General features: G+C 55.2%; 9 protein-coding genes across 9 annotated transcripts; 4 read left to right on the forward strand and 5 right to left on the reverse strand.

Moving 5' to 3' along the window:
• Positions 1–151: 151 nt before the first annotated feature.
• Positions 152–995, reverse strand: BAUCODRAFT_54373 (uncharacterized protein; the record flags this gene model as incomplete). The annotated part of the gene is made up of 2 exons (XM_007680545.1): positions 152–802; positions 864–995. Coding segments are annotated over 2 exons (783 nt in total), but the record flags the coding sequence as incomplete, so codon positions are not given.
• Positions 996–1910: 915 nt separating this feature from the next.
• BAUCODRAFT_124989 (uncharacterized protein) lies at positions 1911–2261 on the reverse strand (the record flags this gene model as incomplete). Its single annotated transcript, XM_007680927.1, has 1 exon — positions 1911–2261. The coding sequence occupies one exon, from the start codon at positions 2259–2261 to the stop codon at positions 1911–1913; it is 351 nt and encodes a 116-aa protein (XP_007679117.1).
• Positions 2262–3013: 752 nt separating this feature from the next.
• Positions 3014–5125, reverse strand: BAUCODRAFT_158856 (uncharacterized protein; the record flags this gene model as incomplete). Its single annotated transcript, XM_007680928.1, has 3 exons — positions 3014–3626; positions 3736–4106; positions 4978–5125. 3 exons carry the CDS (start codon positions 5123–5125, stop codon positions 3276–3278), a joined length of 870 nt encoding a protein of 289 aa, XP_007679118.1. The 3' UTR covers positions 3014–3275.
• Positions 5126–5327: 202 nt separating this feature from the next.
• BAUCODRAFT_75080 (uncharacterized protein) lies at positions 5328–6995 on the reverse strand (the record flags this gene model as incomplete). The annotated part of the gene is made up of 1 exon (XM_007680618.1): positions 5328–6995. The coding sequence occupies one exon, from the start codon at positions 6993–6995 to the stop codon at positions 5328–5330; it is 1668 nt and encodes a 555-aa protein (XP_007678808.1).
• A 317-nt stretch (positions 6996–7312) lies between these two features.
• On the forward strand, positions 7313–9493 carry BAUCODRAFT_227890 (uncharacterized protein). Its single transcript, XM_007680929.1, has one exon. It carries the CDS (start codon positions 7444–7446, stop codon positions 9166–9168), a length of 1725 nt encoding a protein of 574 aa, XP_007679119.1. The 5' UTR covers positions 7313–7443; the 3' UTR covers positions 9169–9493.
• BAUCODRAFT_227750 (uncharacterized protein) lies at positions 9494–13047 on the forward strand. The gene is made up of 4 exons (XM_007680930.1): positions 9494–11353; positions 11509–12537; positions 12613–12871; positions 12965–13047. Exons 1-3 carry the CDS (start codon positions 9818–9820, stop codon positions 12712–12714), a joined length of 2667 nt encoding a protein of 888 aa, XP_007679120.1. The 5' UTR covers positions 9494–9817; the 3' UTR covers positions 12715–12871; positions 12965–13047.
• A 239-nt stretch (positions 13048–13286) lies between these two features.
• On the forward strand, positions 13287–13979 carry BAUCODRAFT_150469 (uncharacterized protein; the record flags this gene model as incomplete). Its single annotated transcript, XM_007680931.1, has 1 exon — positions 13287–13979. One exon carries the CDS (start codon positions 13287–13289, stop codon positions 13977–13979), a length of 693 nt encoding a protein of 230 aa, XP_007679121.1.
• Positions 13980–14708: 729 nt separating this feature from the next.
• Positions 14709–15551, forward strand: BAUCODRAFT_150470 (uncharacterized protein; the record flags this gene model as incomplete). Its single annotated transcript, XM_007680932.1, has 1 exon — positions 14709–15551. The coding sequence occupies one exon, from the start codon at positions 14709–14711 to the stop codon at positions 15549–15551; it is 843 nt and encodes a 280-aa protein (XP_007679122.1).
• An 11-nt stretch (positions 15552–15562) lies between these two features.
• Positions 15563–17190, reverse strand: BAUCODRAFT_36750 (glycoside hydrolase family 128 protein). Its single transcript, XM_007680515.1, has 4 exons — positions 16824–17190; positions 16051–16730; positions 15953–15996; positions 15563–15891 (listed from the first exon to the last, which is right to left on the reverse strand). Coding segments are annotated over exons 1-2 (678 nt in total). The 5' UTR covers positions 16826–17190; the 3' UTR covers positions 15563–15891; positions 15953–15996; positions 16051–16054.
• Between the last annotated feature and the right edge of the window lie 377 nt (positions 17191–17567).

Consider the following 17567-nt stretch of genomic DNA (forward strand, 5'->3'; position numbering starts at 1 on the left):
GCCCACTACACCTGTTGAGCGTACTGGCGCTGCCGCTCTTTGCTTGAGTAGGACTATCAGGGTTGACTAGAGTCGAAGCGTCCGCGGCATGCACGTCGCTTGAGATGCGGCGTAGTCTCATGCAATGTTTCGGCAGCTCTGAGTCCTCCGTCAAGCTTGGGAAGAGGTGCGCAACCAGCGGTCTGAGGGCCAGGAGACATGCGCAGATTATGCCAACGTTTGCTTCGACGACGCTCCAGATGATGGCCCACACGCCCGATTGTACGAACTTGCCTTCCGCCGAAGTCGTAATGACCGTCGCTAGGCGTGCAATAGACACGCCGCAGACGAAGAAGCCTAGCATGAAGACGAGGACTAAGCTCATCCTCTGCTTCCGCGGCAAATGTAAAGACACGATTGCCGGTAATGGTAAGAGCAGGACTAGGAAGTCAAGACTGATGTCCGTCCCCGCCACCGACAGCCAGTAGCGCTCCGCTGACATACAATGGCCGGATATCGACGGGTTCCACAGTCGAGCCGTAGGTGAGCAGAGCAATGTTCCACCTAGCACTGCCCAAAGCACGGCGGGCAGCAAGCAGAAGAGTAACAGCAAGCAGAGTGCTCGTGTTACTCTCCCACTGAAGATGCGCAGATACTGCATTAGTATGGAAGCCTTGGTAGTATTGACTGTAAGCGCCCATAAGTTGTTGTCGGCCACAACGAGTTTAGCGATGGTGATCAGTTGAGCCTCGCTCTCCGAGAGGCGGCCTACACCCTCGTGGACGGCAATACCGATGACGATGCACATGCCCCATGACAAGACCTATGACTTTGTCTTAGTCTGGCGCTTGCGAAGTGGTAAAGACTTGGCACTCTGCACTCACCATGGATAGTAGAATGACCATATCGTCCAAACCCACGCACCGTAGGAGCCCACACCGTGTGAACCATCTCAGCGCGACGACGCAGGTCGACACGACTGTGAAAGCTATTGCAGGTCCCAGTGCTTGCCATCCAATGTCTTGAGCTCCAAAGTGGCCATCTTCCGGGTCACTGACGGGTACGATATGATCTCTTCGACCCAAGCTGAGCATCGTTCACAGCGATAGTAGATGCAGACGGAAGGCAACCGTCGCAAGGATAGCAGGGCAGTCTCGTCCATGGCAAAGTGAAGCCAGCAGAAGCACGACGAGCTGCTCGGTGATCGCGAGCAAGCAGTCGCGGTCGTCCAATGGTAGAGAGCGCAGCATGCTGACTAGCAACATATGCGCAGCAAAAGGTTTGGCGTAACTCAGATAAAGCCGCGGATCACGCTTATTCATTCTATTTGTGCTGCACGGGAGAGGTCCTTCAGCCGAGCAACATGCGGGCCGTGAAGAAGATTTGAAAGTTTCGTTTAGTATGTGGCCAGACAAGGGACGTTCGGTCATTGACAAACTCCAGCCCAGCAACAGTTCAGCAAACATGCCGGCACCAATGCACTCTGTACGCAAGAGCGCATTGAAATTGTCGACAAGCTGTGCAGAGCCGCCGTTCATGCCTAGGTCGAGGATTGACGGCTTGCAGAATCACATCTGCCGTACGCATCCAGCAACGCGAAGTTCATTGCCGTACCGGTGAACTGTCACCGGACTTGCCGGCTTGTACGACGCTCAAGGCCGAACCGAGGCTTGGGCACGAGAGCCACAAGCAGAACAGGTCTGACTGTCGCAAGTTACTGAAGGTTGGGCCTCTTCTTGGCCGCTTAGAGTCCTCGTAGCACCCATAACAAATTTCGATGCTCCCACATGTTGCCGGAGATCCTGAACTCACAGCAAAGCGGACGTGCGCCCATCGCGGACTCGTGCGCTTTCGAAGCGCGGACTGAACTCGCATCTGGTGAGATCGGCACATTGCTGGTGCTAAGCCAAGAAATTCGCCCTACCGACTGCTCAGCTCAGTGTCGATGAAACCGTGGCAGATGAACTTTTGCGGTCTTGAGCCGCTCCGTTTTGCAAGAGCGCCAACTTCGCCTCCAGATACGCCTGCACAATAGCATCATCGGTATGCTGAACTGGTTTCAGACTCTTCGGTATACCTTGAGTCCAGGCTTCGATAGCAGCCAGCTGCTGCTGGCGTAGGTAGAGATGGTCTGGGCTAGTAGCGGCCAGCTTCACTTCGGTAGCCTTCACAGACGTGGTGTTGTTGACCTTCTTGTTCCGTCTGGTCTTAGAAATGCCTGCCATGTCCGGCTCCTTGTTGTCCAACGGATGAAATTCCGCCGTGGACTTCCCTCTCCCCATGTTGGCCAATTATACGCGGGTGCTGAACGGCTATTTGATTGACACTGTTTGGGCGAGGCGATTCGACTCTGCCGTACTCACCTGGAGTACCGAAAGACTGTCATATGAATCTCACTTGTGAGATTTAACAGAAACTGTGAGGCCCTACCTTCACGAGGGATCGCTGATAAGGATGCCATCGTCGACCCCTCACCGACTACAGCGAAGGATGGACCGGTGCATCACCTAGGTACGCCATGAACGTTCGTCATTTGGCATAGTCTCCTAGGAGCATGATAGTGCAGATGGGAGGCCAAACCCTCGGTATCGGTGAAGCGTGGTGCGGGTGCTACCTTGCTATCATCGACGGGTAAAGCGTGGCAAGCATGCCGTGACGTGCGCTCGGGAAGAGCTCGGTAGAAGCATTTGACAAATACGGAAGGTAGAGTGTGTTCCTACTGGTCCGTTGTTGATGGAATACCGTATCTGTGATGACGGTAGTGGAGTGAAGGAGTTTGTGGGGCGCGGGTTGTTGGTAAGAGTAGCGACGTGGTCATTCCAAATACCATGCCGAATCCGTCTTGGAGGCTGTAGGTCATGACAAGCTTACTTGCAGCGCTTGCACCCCTTTGAAATAGTGAGATGAAAGCGTGCTGAATGTGACACATTGCTGTTTATGGCAGAGGGAGAGTATGATATGTGTAGGGAGGCGACAGTTGCTAAACTCGGTGCCGGACTCGGGTCCGGAGAGAAAGAGACATCGACGTTCAGCTCATGCCTGCCCATCGGCATAGATTGAAGGAATCTACCTTTACCCCACGAGGGCTATTATTACACCTAACAGGGCCGGTTAATGGCTCAGGCAATGTCCCTCACAGTGAGCCAAACCGCATCCAACGCCGCTGCCAATAGCTGCATTTGAGTAAGGTCGGAAGCATCAACTGACAGTATCCAGTTTTCAGTCATCGCGCAAACCCCTCCTCCAGCGCAGCCCACGCTCAACCATATGTTTGGAAACCCTTCAGACTGTCGATCTCAAGCTGCGGCCTTGTCGACCGCCGCTATTTCTCCAATAAGCACCTTTGCCGTCGTCGCAGCATTGCGAGCCTTGATCGATGCAGGCGCACCCTGCCAGAAGTCACCGGCAGCCGAGAGCGGGAGTTGTGGCAGCGTCTTCAGCCCGCCAGCATCCTCTGCATGCTCCTCGCGGTCCTCCGCGGGCTGCTCCTCGAGCTCGTCTTCGTCATACGTGAACGCCTCCACTTCTTCGTACCCTCCGTAGCCGTCATTACATCCTCCATATCCATTTTCGTACTCTCCGAAACCGCCGTCATGGTTGTCGCAGTTACCGCGGCTCTGGGCCAGATGGTACAGCTCCATGGTAGCCTGCGGATCCTCCACGCTTGAATGATCTGTTAGCTGTATTGATTGCCTAATACCAGACTTGCTAGCGTAGCTAGCTTCGGTAACAATTGCGGGCGCTTACTATGCTTACGGTATGGTTCATGGAGCTGAGTATCGTGAAGATACGAACGGTGTCGAAGACACGAGGGCTGAAGACCTTGATATCGTTGCTGATCGCATGGCCCACCACAAGGTCTGCCTCATGATGGATCTGGGTGGGATAGTCTTCCACTTTCATGACCCTTGCCGCACCGTTTCGTAGCTTGATGTCCGCCCAGTAGACACCCATCTTTAGCCTTTGAGGATGGAGCTTCTTGTGCTTGCTCTCTTCCTCTGCAAAGTAGCAGAAGACGTCGTAGATGACCTCCCGGAAGGAGTTCACAACGGAAACACGGCCGGAACGCTGGACGTGTTTGGCCAGGCGTTGTACTTTGACAATCTGAAACTCGCAGTCGATGGCGACTACCGTGGTGATCAGTTCGAAGCGTGGAACCAGGCCGACCGCCCGAGCGGGCAGGCTACGGTAGGGGACCTTTAACTAGTGACGTCCTTTCTCGTCCCGGAAGACCTTCTCGGCCGCAACGAGCGTGACGATGAGCGGTATGGCGGCTAAGTCGTAGCGATGCGGCTCAGTCGTAGCAATGCGGCAGTGCCTGGCAAGTGCTCTAGATAAGGACAAGGACGTGGCTCGTTTGTTTCTTGGTGCCGGTGAAGAGAGGTAGAGATGTTCGCCAAGCAGGACGAGCGCAGTCGTGACGATGTTAAGTAAAGACGACAAGCGAATGTGCTCGTTCGTATCCTGCTATACTGAAAAGACTGTCGCATAGTGTTACCCCGTCGACACTTTCACTTCACCAGAGAGTCTACCCGGAGTGGGTGAATCGTACAGTGGTCGGGCGCAGCCAAAGCTGCCGGGAGTGTAAGCTGCAGTCGTGTGAGTTGGAAGAGAGCTCGTGCCCTATCCGTTGGTATGTACAGCATACTTGGATGGTTGATAGCAGGGATGAGCAATGGCCAGTAACAAGCTGCCCTAGCGATCGGTTTGCTCGTTGCAGTGCCAAAAGCGACAGGCAGGCTATTCGCTCGTAGAGAGCATTAGGGCGTAGTGTGCCTCTTGATGTATGCTCAGTCTTTGCTCGTGTCCTGCTAATTCTGAGACTATGCCAACTGAGCTTCCCTGCTCGAGAGTAGCGGCGTGCATATTTTCCTTTGTGTTTGCCCTCCTTGCTAGCTCTACTACTCGGTCATCAGCAACAGGCACGGAGCCAAGAACAGAAAAGCCACGGATTAGGAACAGTCCTGCATGTCCCGAAGATGGCAGCAATATGCTTACTGCGCTCGAATTCCCACATCGCGAGGTTTCCGTTGAGGAAGCATGCAAAGAATGGCACAAGGCTGTGGCATGAGTATAGTAGTAATAAAGACTGATTCCCGCTTTCGCAGTAGCCGAACTGTCCTGTCGACTCTTCGTAGTTGTACATGTTGTTTCGTCCATTTCATTCCGTTCGTAGACCCAACCTCCATCGCTATCGCTATGCAATGTCAACGCTGAAGAGCTCAATCAGAGCGAAGAGCAGAGAGTACGAAGCGCCTCCACATGTACCTCACGACCAAATTGCTGAACCTGTATGCCGTCATGCGCCGATGAAAAAGTCGTGCTCAACCCATGCAGTGCATCGGCCTTCAACCATCCCCGTCGCCAAAGAAGTCACTTAGTGCGTCAGTCCAGCTCGATCCTCCACCTCCTCCACCCTCTCCGCCCGCACTCGGCGGCGGCGATCCACCACCTCCACCGCCCCACGGATCTTGATCATTGTCGTTATCCCACCAATTCCCACCGCCCTCCCGCTGCTCGCCCGGCTGACCCTGACCTTCACCCTGGCTCTGCTGCGCTTGCCGCTGTTGTCCATCCGGATCAAACACCGCCTCGTTCGCCGGATCACCCGGTAACGGCTGTCCACCTTGCTGCTGTCCATAAGCGCCCCGCTGCATAGCTTCGTACCCAGCCATCGTACCCGCAGCCGCTATTCCGGACTCGCTTGCACCTACTCCGCCAGCCGCACGTCCCGCAGCTCCCACTGCTGTGCCCGCGCCTTCCATCGCCCCGGCTCCTCCAGCCGCCGCGCCGCCCGCTCCTTCGATCGCACCAGCTCCCGCACCCGCGGCGCCCGCGCCTTCAGCAGCAGTGCCTCCGCCCATGGGCCAGAAGATGGGAAAGAAACCTCCACCCCCACCCGCATGCGAGTGGCGGGAGAAGTAATCAAAATCGATGCTCACCGCCGTCGCCAACATGACGGCTCGTTGATCTAACGTCATACCCGTCGCTTCTCGCTCATACTTGGCTACCTCTTGTCCTTCTTTGCTCTCGAGCACGGAAGACTGCGCGGCGCTATCCATGCGTAGTACGTAAACGCCAGAGTCCGTGAAGATCTCTCGTGCGAAACCGGAGAAATTGCGGTTCACGGTCCCGATCAGCCCGGCGTCTTCGGAGCGGAGGTTGAAATCCCAGGAGAGGAGGGGTTCGGAGATGTGGGCGAATTGGGACATGCCTGATTCGATTGCTTGGTCTGGTACTGAGGCTTCGGTTAGAGCGGTGGAGGTTGTGTTGGGCTGGTCGCCGGATTCGAGGCGAGGTTGGGAGGATGCAGTTGGTGGAGGCGTGAGTGGGCGGAAGGTGAAGAGGTTGTAGTTCCGTTTGAAAGGGTGCCAGGATTGTTGGCATTCGCCAATGATGCGCATCTCCTCCAACTTGAGTGGGGAGACTTGAGCAGTTGAGCCTGGTTGCACAGCTGAGGTGGCGGAGGTGCCTTGCAATGCAGTACTCCTCTCCGCCGCATTTTCTCCATCATACCCACCCTCTGGTATTGGATCGTATATCCGTATCCGACTGTTAATGTATGCGAACGGCCGGTGTATCCTCAGCACCTCCTTCTCCTGCGCGTCGAAGATGTGGGTGGTGAAACTACGATGCGTCTTGAACATTTGCCTCGCAAAGGCGCTGCCGAGTCCGTGGTCGCGTTCTGCGATGTAGCCGAGCGTCTCTCCCGTGCCGTTCATTATCACGTAGCGGTTGGCTTGCTCGAAGCCGATGATGAGGTTCATCATCTCGATCTGGCGCTGGATGACAAGGCTGCTGTTGGAGAGGAGGGAGAGGGCAGGGTGGTGTGGTGGGAGGACGGCATGGGGGTCGGAGGGGATGTTGACAGAGGTGACGAGGTCGGAGGTGTCGGACTGGGCGAGGGCGGTGGCGAGTTGGGTGTTGGGTCCGGGTTGTTGTTGCTGCTGTTGTTGTGGTTGAGAGGGTTGCTGTTCCTGCGCATCTTGCTGCTGGTCCTCATTATGCTGTCGCATGCGTTGTGTGAAGGCATCATTGCTGTCCTGCCCATGCTCTGGTCTGCCGGTCCACGGTCGATGTCGTGGCGGAGGTTTCTGTACCCATCGCCGTTGCTCCACCCGCCGAATAGCTCTGCTTGTTTGCCGTATCTCAAGTCGTGAGACTGCTCTCGGGAAGCGGTAGGACCACCGCGCCGCCGACATGTTGTGGATGATGAGGGACGCAAACGGTGCTAATGTAGATAGTCAAGATGACAGCTACTCGCCATCGAATGCGGCAGGTACGCAAGGCACGGCCCACCGCATCAAAGCTTGACAGTCATCCGATCGTCGACTTACTCATCCACGGCAAGATCTGCAACAACCTCCCTCCATCTGAACAGCAAGAACCGAGCCCAACATGCCGATGGAATAACATTGTCCCCTTACAGGATCTGGAAAATCTTTACAATAGAGGCTGCCAGCAATGGCGGTGGCAAATGGCCATGCTCCGAAGGACGCAACTAGCGACCGCACCTCTAGACAATCCAATGTTTCCACGACGAATGATTCTGCTACCACGAAAAGCACTAACTGCAACGGGAGGGCAACCAATAGCGCCGCTCCGGATACTCCCACAACCAAATCAACAAATGCCCAAGCAACCCAAGCAAATCCCCATCCCAACCCCAGACCCGCACGCAAAAGGAAGCCCAATCCAAACCAAATCTACACATCCCCTCTCCCTCTGACAATCCACCCTCTCCCTGCCTTCCACCCCTCCCACCCTCTCTCCCTCCTCCACCTCGTAGCAACCTACCTCTCCCACCTCCTCTTTCCCCCATCCTCCCACCCTTCCCCACTTTACCCCGGCGTCTTCAGCCCGGAGACCCACAGCGTCCACGTCACGGACCCGAGGGCCGTGAAGGCGTTGTGGGAGATGGGGTTCTGGGGCAAGGGAAGTTTGAGTCGGAGCGAGATGGGTTGGTTGGAGCGGGAGAAGGCGAGGAGGAAGGAGGCGAAGGGTGCGAGGGAGGGGCGGGTGAAGGTGGCGCCAGAGGACGCGACGAAAGCGCGTAGGGAGGAGAGGAGGATGTTTAAGCTTGAGCGCGCGAGGGCGGAGAGGGAGAGGATCTTAAGGCAGAGGGCTGTTGAGGAGGGGGGGGCGGTGGAGGAGGGTGGAGAGCAATATCCTCCTAATGGGACTAAGCGTGACGAACAAGTTCTAGATCCGTTGATGAGGAACGAGACTGATCTCCAAGTGGAAGACGGTAGGCCGGGCGAGCGAGTTCCCGATTCAGAGCTACTAGACCCAGCGACTGCAACGGAGCACGATCCGCTAATACCAAACGGCAACCCCACGGCAGAAACGCCGGCCTCGGAATCACGCTCTCAGACTCGGAGAAGGGAGCAAGTGGGCGAAGACGCGGAAGACGACGAGCCTGAACCCGACATCAAGAACCAGGAACATCTTCAGCTCACGCCCGAAGAAGCCTTCTTCCTCTCCTACGCCCTCGGAGTCCTCGCCGTGACGCACCCGAACTCCACATCATCCAAGAAGCTCTCGCCACCGGAGCTGCTGGACTTGTTCGCGACCCCGCACAAACCCGCCTCATCTTCAGTGACGAAGCATCAGGCCCTCCTCCAGCATCCCGCCATATCTCTCAACGATCAACCCTTACACGCTCGCGACGTCAGCCGCCAGGTTACCGATTCCAATGCGGTCACAGAGCCTTCCCTGTCGCCCAGCGCTAGCACCGATCGAAGCGTAATCGACATCGAACCGGACAACCCTTTCCTCCTCTCCTACGCAACATACCATCACTTCCGCTCTCTCGGCTGGGTCGTACGGCCGGGCATCAAGTTCGGGGTCGACTTCCTGCTCTACAACCGCGGACCAGTCTTTAGTCATGCCGAATTTGCTGTCGTCATCATGCCTGCTTATACGCATACGTATTGGGCGACTGCCAAAGGGAGGTCATTGCGCAGGAGGGAAGGGAACGGGGAGAAGGATTGGTGGTGGCTGCATGCGCTCAATCGCGTGCAGAGTCATGTTGTTAAGACGTTGGTGTTGTGTTATGTCGATGTGCCTCCTCCGCCGCCAACGACTACAGGGACGGGCAGTGTGAGCGATGTGACGGCGTTGTTCGCGCGGTATAAGATCAGAGAGTTCATCGTGAGGAGATGGAGTGTGAATCGGATGAGAGGGTGATGATGTAGAAACGTGTCGCGACGAATACCTCGTTATACATACTTTGCTGAGGCCATTTGTGTTGATTCTACCTCAGCCGCCTGGCCCATCATACTTGATCCTGTTCCGAGCACGAGGAGTCTATGGGTGGGTCATGTACCTGGCTTCTATACAGCTTTCTGGACTCTGAGGACCTCGACGATGTACTGCAAGCCAGCGTGAATACGTCTTCCGTCAACGGGAATCGTTCTGCGTGGTCACGTAAAGTCTTATACTTGTAAACGCTCCATACATGCTGTAGTCCCTTCCGCTGTTAACATGCGAGTTCGTAGTAGTAATGTAGCTGCTCTCGACATCTGTCACCAGATACCTTTCACGGAAGCATGATGTTGTAGAGCCTTCTGCGGCCGTCAAGGAACTCTTCTGATGTCGAGGATTTAACACAAAGAGCATCTGAGCCATCAACTGTGCCGTCCATTTGGCAACCGTGGAGTCACGTAGCAGAGACTTTTGACATTCACCATCGCCATTGACCCTACACCTTGCCAAGCCATATCTTTCTCATGGATGCCTCGCTTACCATGTACACACGATGCTTCATGGGACAGGGTGCTCTTATGTAGATTGCCAGCTCGAGAGTTGACGGGATACCAGCCTACATGCGCTGGACATGGACGACCTTCTAGGCGAGGACTGGCAGGCTCCGCCGAAAGCCGCCAACACCGCTCCCTTGAAACCTACTCCCTTCGCCTCCGGCTACAGCGGTTTCCGTGCGAGTCCGCAGGCTTCGGTCTCAGTCTCGGGTGCCACATCTCCACAGACCATCAGTCGACCCTCCAGCACCGTCAATGGCACGGCGAAGCCGGCGAGCGATAGCTTTGGCAGCTTACTGTCACTGAAGTCGCAAAAGGCCGCAGATAACTTGTCAATTCAAGAGCGACAGAGGCAACTTCTGGAGGAGAGGCAGCGATCTCAGACACAGCATTCGCAGCTATGGGACACTCTGGGTAGCGGCAGAGGCACGCCCGAGATCAGGGTGCCTTCTCCGGCCGTATACAACGACGAAGACGATATACTGGCTGCTTTCAACCGATCAGCACCGGTTGACAATGCTAGCCACTTTCCACCGCCGGTGTCGAATGGTGTTAGTGGCACGAGTACCCCAGCAGTAGCTCAGAAGGCGCAGAGCGACCTGGGAAGCTACGATGAGGATGACGATCCGTTTGGCCTTGGTGCGACTAAGTCTGGCAACGGCCACGCTGTCCCACCTGCAATACGAGCTACACTTGACGACGAGGATATACTTGGTGATCTCGGCAAGCCTGTAGCGGAAAGACCTCCCATAAGCCTACGGAGAGTTGAGCGTGAAGCGGACACTAGTCACGTGGTGGCACGGGAAACGGGTCAGGAACCGGTGGATCGCTCGGTAGCTGAACTGGTAGAGATGGGTTTCCCTGCGGACAATGCTCAGATAGCCTTGGCAGAGAATGGCGGGAACGTGCAAGCCGCGGTTGGTTGGCTACTGCAGCAAGCACACGAAGAGTCTCGGCAGAAAGCACGGAGTGATGTCGAGAGCAGACAACGAAAGGCGGTGCATGGCAGTCGAAGCCCGCCTCGGAGGCAGCGCAGTAACGACGGTGAGACTCCGGCGTGGATGCGAGCAGGCTCGGCAACACGAAGAGAGAACAGCAAATCACCTGCGAACGGCGAGCGAGATGCTGCTCAGGTCGCGCAGGACCTCAGCAGTAAGCTTTTCAAGGGAGCCAATTCGATCTGGAAGGCAAGTCAGAAGCAGATGGCGAAGACCATGGCCGAGTTTCAGCAAGAACGTGACTCCAGTCAGCCGCGGTGGATGCAAGAGACTCGGTCAGATAGCGACACCGCCAGCAGGCAAGCACGAAAGGCGGAGCGAACGCAGCCGCGCGCTGCAAGGCCTGCAAATCTGACGGACGAAGCTGCGATGCTTGCTGCGCCTCGTGAGTCAAGGCTAGCGAAGGAAAGTCGAGCCACCGCACCCGAAGCTTTCATAGAACCGGTGAGCCGTGGACGGTCACCAGCTGAACCCCAACCTTACAAACCGGCATCACAGCCCAAATTCATGCAGCAGGCGCCGCCATCCCAAGACCGAAGGCCTGCTACGAAGCTGAGTAGGCAGGATAATGAGGAGCAGACAGCTGAAGCCTACGTCAGCCCTGCAAGGCGAAAAGTAAGTGTTTCATTTCCTCGCGATGGCGTAGCGGAGAGGGTGGCGTTGGTGGCGGTGACGGGCAGCTTTGGCAAGGACTACAACAGTGGGATGCCTCACAACCTCACTCGCATCATGTTCTACCTTGCCATGTAACGCGCTAACAGGCCTTGCAGCGCCCTATGCCCAAACCGGAGCCTCCAAGTGACCCCGAAGTCGACTTGTTCAGTCCTGCACCCTCGCGCACACCCACAACAACATCACACACTCCCGCACAGCCAGCGCGAGCGGCAGCGACCCAAAAGCCGGCATCTGTGCCTGTCAAGCCCGCGAGACCAGCAAGAAGCATACCAACAATCTCACCTTCCGCTCTTGCTTCCTCTGCTCAACACCGTAAAGCTGGCGGCGAAGCCTTCAAGCGAGGCGACTACGCCGCTGCACACGAGTCGTACACTGCCGCGATCGGTCCTATACCGGCGACCCATCCTATCATGATCGTTGTTTTGAGCAACCGTGCCTTGACAGCCCTCAAAACCGGCGACGCGAAGACGGCGGTCTCTGACGCCGACCGAGCGCTTGAAATTATCGGGATCGGTCAAGGTGTGGGAGAAGTCGTTGACCTCGGCGGCGCTGAAGGCACGAAAGACATGCGCGACTTCTTCGGCAAAGCTCTCACGCGCAAAGCGGAAGCTCTCGAGCATATGGAGAAATGGTCCGATGCGGCTGCCGCCTGGCGACAAGCTGTTGAAGCTGGTGTAGGTGGATCAGTGGCGTTACGAAGCCGAGACAGGTGCGAGAAGGCTGCTGCACCTGCACCTGCACCGAAGACCGCTCCTTCGTCTTCTGTTCGCCGCATCGCACCTTCGCCAGCCAAGGCACCACCAGCTAAGAGTCTGGGCAACAGCATGCAGCGTCCGACGCTGACTTCCGCTACCTCCGCCGAAGCCGTCAAGAAGCTTCGTGCGGCCAACGCTGCGGCGGAGAAAGCGGACGACGAAAAGTTCGCGCTTACCGACGCCGTCGATGCGCGCCTAGACACTTGGAAAGGAGGTAAAGCTGACAATCTCCGCGCTTTGCTGCAGAGCTTAGACGGCGTTCTGTGGGAAGGTGCAGGGTGGAAGAAGGTGGGTATGGCTGACCTGGTCATGCCTAACAAGGTCAAGATTGTGTACATGAAGGCTATTGGGAAGGTGCATCCTGATAAGGTAGGTTGATTGGACTGCATGTATATTGTGTGAGTATCTAGGTGTTACAGAGCGCTAACGAGACTGTGTCTGCAGATTCCGCAGGATGCGACAACGGAGCAGCGTATGGTGAGCGCCGCTGTCTTCAGCACGCTGAATGAGGCTTGGGACAAGTTCAGGACGGACAACAACCTTTGAGACCTTGCGAGGTCAACTTGTTGGACGCACAAATGTGTAGCTGAGTGTCTCGCTTTTGAAACATATTTGCTTCACAACTGTCTGATTGCGACCTTGGTTGGCTTGACATGTCTTCAACCTGGGTATAATAGGTAGCGATCGACCTGCTCTTCACAGTGTAAGTCCTTTCCCACTTATCCTGTATCGTTCCTCGCCGTCTTATATACAAGTTTTTAATGTCTCGGGAATGTGCTTATACAATGGTATACAGGGTGCGGTTCACATACTGCCTGAGCGCACTTGCGAAGACTTCCTTCATAGCACGAACAAAGCCCGAATGAGTGCACAATCTCTCCTTTGTTGACGTGCACAATGTATGCTCGGAGGCATTGTGTCTGGCAGGCGGTGGGCTTTGAACGACCTACCCGCAGGCTCAGAGCTCACTTTTGTTTCCTCCCACCCAAAACCACGAGCGACACAGTCAACACTCAACCCTACCAAGTCTGGTACTTGGCACTATACTCGTTAGCACCCCAGTATTCACCGCGAAACAGCACTCACCAGATCTAACAAGCAAACTCACTGAAATAGCCATGCCTGTTACTGTCCAACCCGCCGGAACCACGACTACTGTTCGACCGAAGCGCCAGCCGAAAACCGAATGTCGCGCCACGCAGGTTGTACCTCTCTTTGAAAAGTTAAAGGCTGGTGAGCCCGTCTTTATTGATATGGAGTTCCAAGACTACAAGGTCGCGGGCGAGAAGCAACATCACCGCATCGGACGCGTTGCAATCATCAATCATGCTGGTGAGGTCGTCCTTGATGTTTTTCCGGCTTACCGCAGCGAGCCTAACGTTAAAAAGATCCTGCCACCGAGGCGTTTCGGTGTCAACTGGAGCGATCTGTACTTCGACAACGGTGCTGTTCCAGCCGAGAAGGTGGAACGCTGGGTCAAAGAAATGGTCAAGGATCGTACTGTTGTTGTCCACGGAGGCACGCACGACCTCACCGCATTCTACATCGAGCAGGATGTGTGGGCAACAAGCACGATCGTCGACACGCAATGGCTGTACTCCGGTGTGGCCGGCAATAGCAAGCCGAGTCTGCTGGATTGCGTCGAGTCGGAACTCGGTCTCGACCACTTCCGGTCGGGCGGCGAGCATTCTCCCGTTGAGGATGCTGAAGCCACCCGTCAGCTGTACTTGAGGGCGCAATCCGGGGAACGGAAATCGGACGATGCGAAGGTTGATGAGGGAGATAGTTCCCACTATCGTCATGGAAGATGAGGAGTGGGAACCCGCTCCGTCTATTCATGCCGAATGGTAGGTGGAGTGCGACACGCTGCGTTCGCAAGCGGGCTGTTGAGAAGCCGCCTCAGATGGTTCTGGAGTTGTCCTGTGCCTGGCTTACATCCCCCGGGGAGTGCCGTCTAAATTTTAAGACGTCTGATTGCTTTGGCAGACAGTACCTGTGCGTTAGATCTCGTTACCAACCAGACTTGTAAGTAACGACCTTACGCAGAGTCTTTCTTCGTTAGTCTAACTCTTTCCACTACATAGATATTGTGACCGGTCGCTGAATTACGAACCATAACAGCACCCTATCACTTCCATCCTCACGCAGCAACGTGCTGTCTACCGATTGCCCAGTGCTCGATCTTAGAGTCCGTATTCATTTGGTAGGCTCGTCCGGGATCCACACGACTCCTTCCAGCTGATGCCTGGGACAATACGGCAACACTTTCACAGCTTGGCGGACAATGGCATTCGGTCATTCATGCAGGATGATCTATTCGTTGAGTTCACCTTTTGGCACCACAAAGGCGTTGTGAATGATGGTGGGAGACTGGTATAAGAACCACAAGTGCTCGCTCTTGTTTGCAATCTCACGCATCGACGAAACATCCCTCGAAATAGTCAACTTGCTCTCGAGGTCGGCTATACTCCGCCAAGCCAACAGCAACGATCAAAGCGACCGCTTCCGTCCAAATCCAGTAGTCCACCACCAGTACAACCATGCCAGTCATCGTGGTCAAGGCGGTAGACCTGGAGGTCTCCGCCAAGCAGTCAACTTCTCAGCTCACTACCCCAGGCAGAGCCACGCAGACCTCTCCTCTCTACCACAAGTTGATCAAAGGCGAACCGGTCTTTCTCGATATTGAATTCCAGAAATACAAGATTGATGGAGAGCTAAAGCAAAAGCACCGTATCGGGCGCGTCACCTGCCTCAATACCGCTGGTGAGACCGTTCTTGACGCCGACGCTATCTACCCACGCGAAGCCAACATCAAGAAGTGCTGGCAGCCGGCAGAGTTCGGCGTAACAGCTCAAGGTCTCTTGTTCGAGAACGGGGGGGTTGCTGCCCACAAGGTCGAAGGCTGGGTCGCTAACATCGTCAAGAACCGCACCGTAGTCGTCCATGGCGGAACCCACGACCTCACCTCTTTCTACTATAAAGGTTACGACGTCTGGACGAAGAGCACGATGGTTGACACGCAGGATATCTATTCCGGCTTGCGCGGCAGATCTAGGCCCGGCCTTGACATATGCGCTTCGGTCGAACTCGGCATCTCACTTCGCAAGGGTGGTGAGCATTGCCCGGTCGAGGACGCAGATGCGACAAGGCGGCTGTATCTGAAGGCATACCCATACGATCGCAGAGTTGAGGTCGAGAAGCAAAAGGAGAACAACAAAGGCCACGAGGGCACCAAGACTGACAGAGGCAGCAAGGCTGCAGGCACCATCGCTGGCAAAGGACCTCAGCACACGGGCAACGTCAGCGGGAGTGCGAAGAAACGTGCTCGGAACAGGGCTGCGCGTGCGGCACTGGCCGTTGAGCAGCCGATCGAGAAGGAGTAATCGCGCCTCAGCAAGGAAAGGAGTACTTTTCGAACTAGATTCAAGGCGATGCGCGGGGTACTGCTGGACGTCCGAGTAGCGGTTGCAGCAGATTAGGCCCGGATGGGAGAGACCGTTAGAGATCATCGCTCATCAGCGAGGCTACTTGTTGGCTGCTAGCCAACGAATACCCAGGCCGCAGAGAACATCTATACCAGCACAGGTGAACCTAGCGCTTGTATATCGAGTCTATCGTCCAAGTAGCCTACAATAAAGTCTGTTACATGGATCCAACAGTAGGACTGTCTCCGCTAACGCTCGCTGACATCTGTCATAGCCTTAGAAGTGCATGGGTTGGTCACTGTTGAGTAGCCGATCAGTAAACCTGTGAACAGCGCAAAGAGGTGTTTGCGATGACTTACTACATCAGCTTGAACATGAGGTCCGTGAATGAACCATTCGGATTCTGCGGTTTCGTCAGCTATCATTGACAGGTAGCAATATCAACGGTGTGATCATCCTTTTCACACCATAAGCTGAGCAGCTGGGCTGACGAAGCTATCGGCGACTTGCTCCATGCAGCCGAAGAAAGCATACTCGTACACCCAGTCGGTCTTGTCCATCCAGTTGGCCAGTTGGAAAGTAAAGCCTTCTACGTCCTTGTATGTACGTGAGATTGAAGCTATCTCATGTACGATGACAGGCAATTTGTACTTGTTGTGCATGTCAGTGATATACTTGATCGCAGCATTTCCATCAGTTCCGTAAACGTGCAGGCCAAGGTAATCCGGACGAGAGTCCTGGACAAGGCTCAGGAACTTGTCGATCCACGCGTTGCCAGCCGGATCCTGAGCACAGCATGGGCTGCATAGTTTCTTGCCTTTCTTCCTCAGCTGGAGGACTTGCTTGTGCCAAATGTCGGCTGCTTGCTCGGGCGTGATACCAGCTCGCTCGGGCTCATTAAAGTAGATTACCAGAGGTTGATTAGTGTTAAGGATCCACTGCCACTCGTCTCCTTGTGTTTGGGGGAGCAGGTGAATCATGGGTCGGAAGGGCAGGCGGCCTTTGAGCTCTGGTGGCACCCAGGCGTTCCAATTGCACACTGATGAGATCGGGCCGTTGAAGTTGACCTTGTCCATCATTTGCGGGCATTTCTGCGTGTTGGTGTAGTCCCAGAGCAGCATACGCTTTCTGACAACCCTGCCCAAAACTTCGTCAGTCCTGTTGCTACTTACTACGGCCGTGTATGGGCGAGTTAAGGTAAGCATTCGTCTGCCTTTGCAAGCTACTTACATCTTGGCGGTCTAGAATATTCGACTACTGTGTTATTGTAACGAGCTTCTACAACCTCCGAGAACAAAACGGGAGTCCAGAGTGCGACGACCTGGCATATTTGTGCGTCAGAACATGGCTTGCTACGCAGCATAGCCTCGCCTGCGCAGACGGTTGTCTGGACCTGCGGCATCGATCTCGTGCCAGTATTCACGGAGATGATACCCTTGAATAAGGATGTGAAGTTCGCCTTGTGGCTTACACGATGTGAGTACTGGTCGAAGGAAGCAGGAAGGTGAGAAGCTGAGATGCAGCAGGCCACCAGTAAGGATGCACAAACACCATGTTCTTAGATGCGGCCTCAATACGCAAGCAATGCGCCTAGATTAATGAAGGAAAGCCGAAATCGAATCATAGTTCTCCCTGGGCAGAACGCCAAAGGACGTACATCTGCCAATCAACTGAGAGGCTTTCAGCCTTGCTGGCATTCACCAATCTGGTCCCAAACATCAATTCGACAGCTTTGGCAACTTTGGCAACCTTCGGTCGGTGACGGCGTGGATGGAGGTGCAAAGGAGGCAGCGAATTAGAGTCAAACGCCATCATCTGACTCCGCAAATTCCCCGAGCTAACTCAGTCACCCAGCCAGCTGCGGCTGATTGGGACGCCTGAAACTCTTCCGTCTTCCTCCATGCGTGCACTTCTGCACGTGCTCCGGTAAGATCTATTGCGAAGACGTACTGTGCATGTAGTGTTGGACAGAAG

Source organism: Baudoinia panamericana, assembly GCF_000338955.1.
Source record: "Baudoinia panamericana UAMH 10762 unplaced genomic scaffold BAUCOscaffold_10, whole genome shotgun sequence".
Taxonomy (NCBI): domain Eukaryota; kingdom Fungi; phylum Ascomycota; class Dothideomycetes; order Mycosphaerellales; family Teratosphaeriaceae; genus Baudoinia; species Baudoinia panamericana.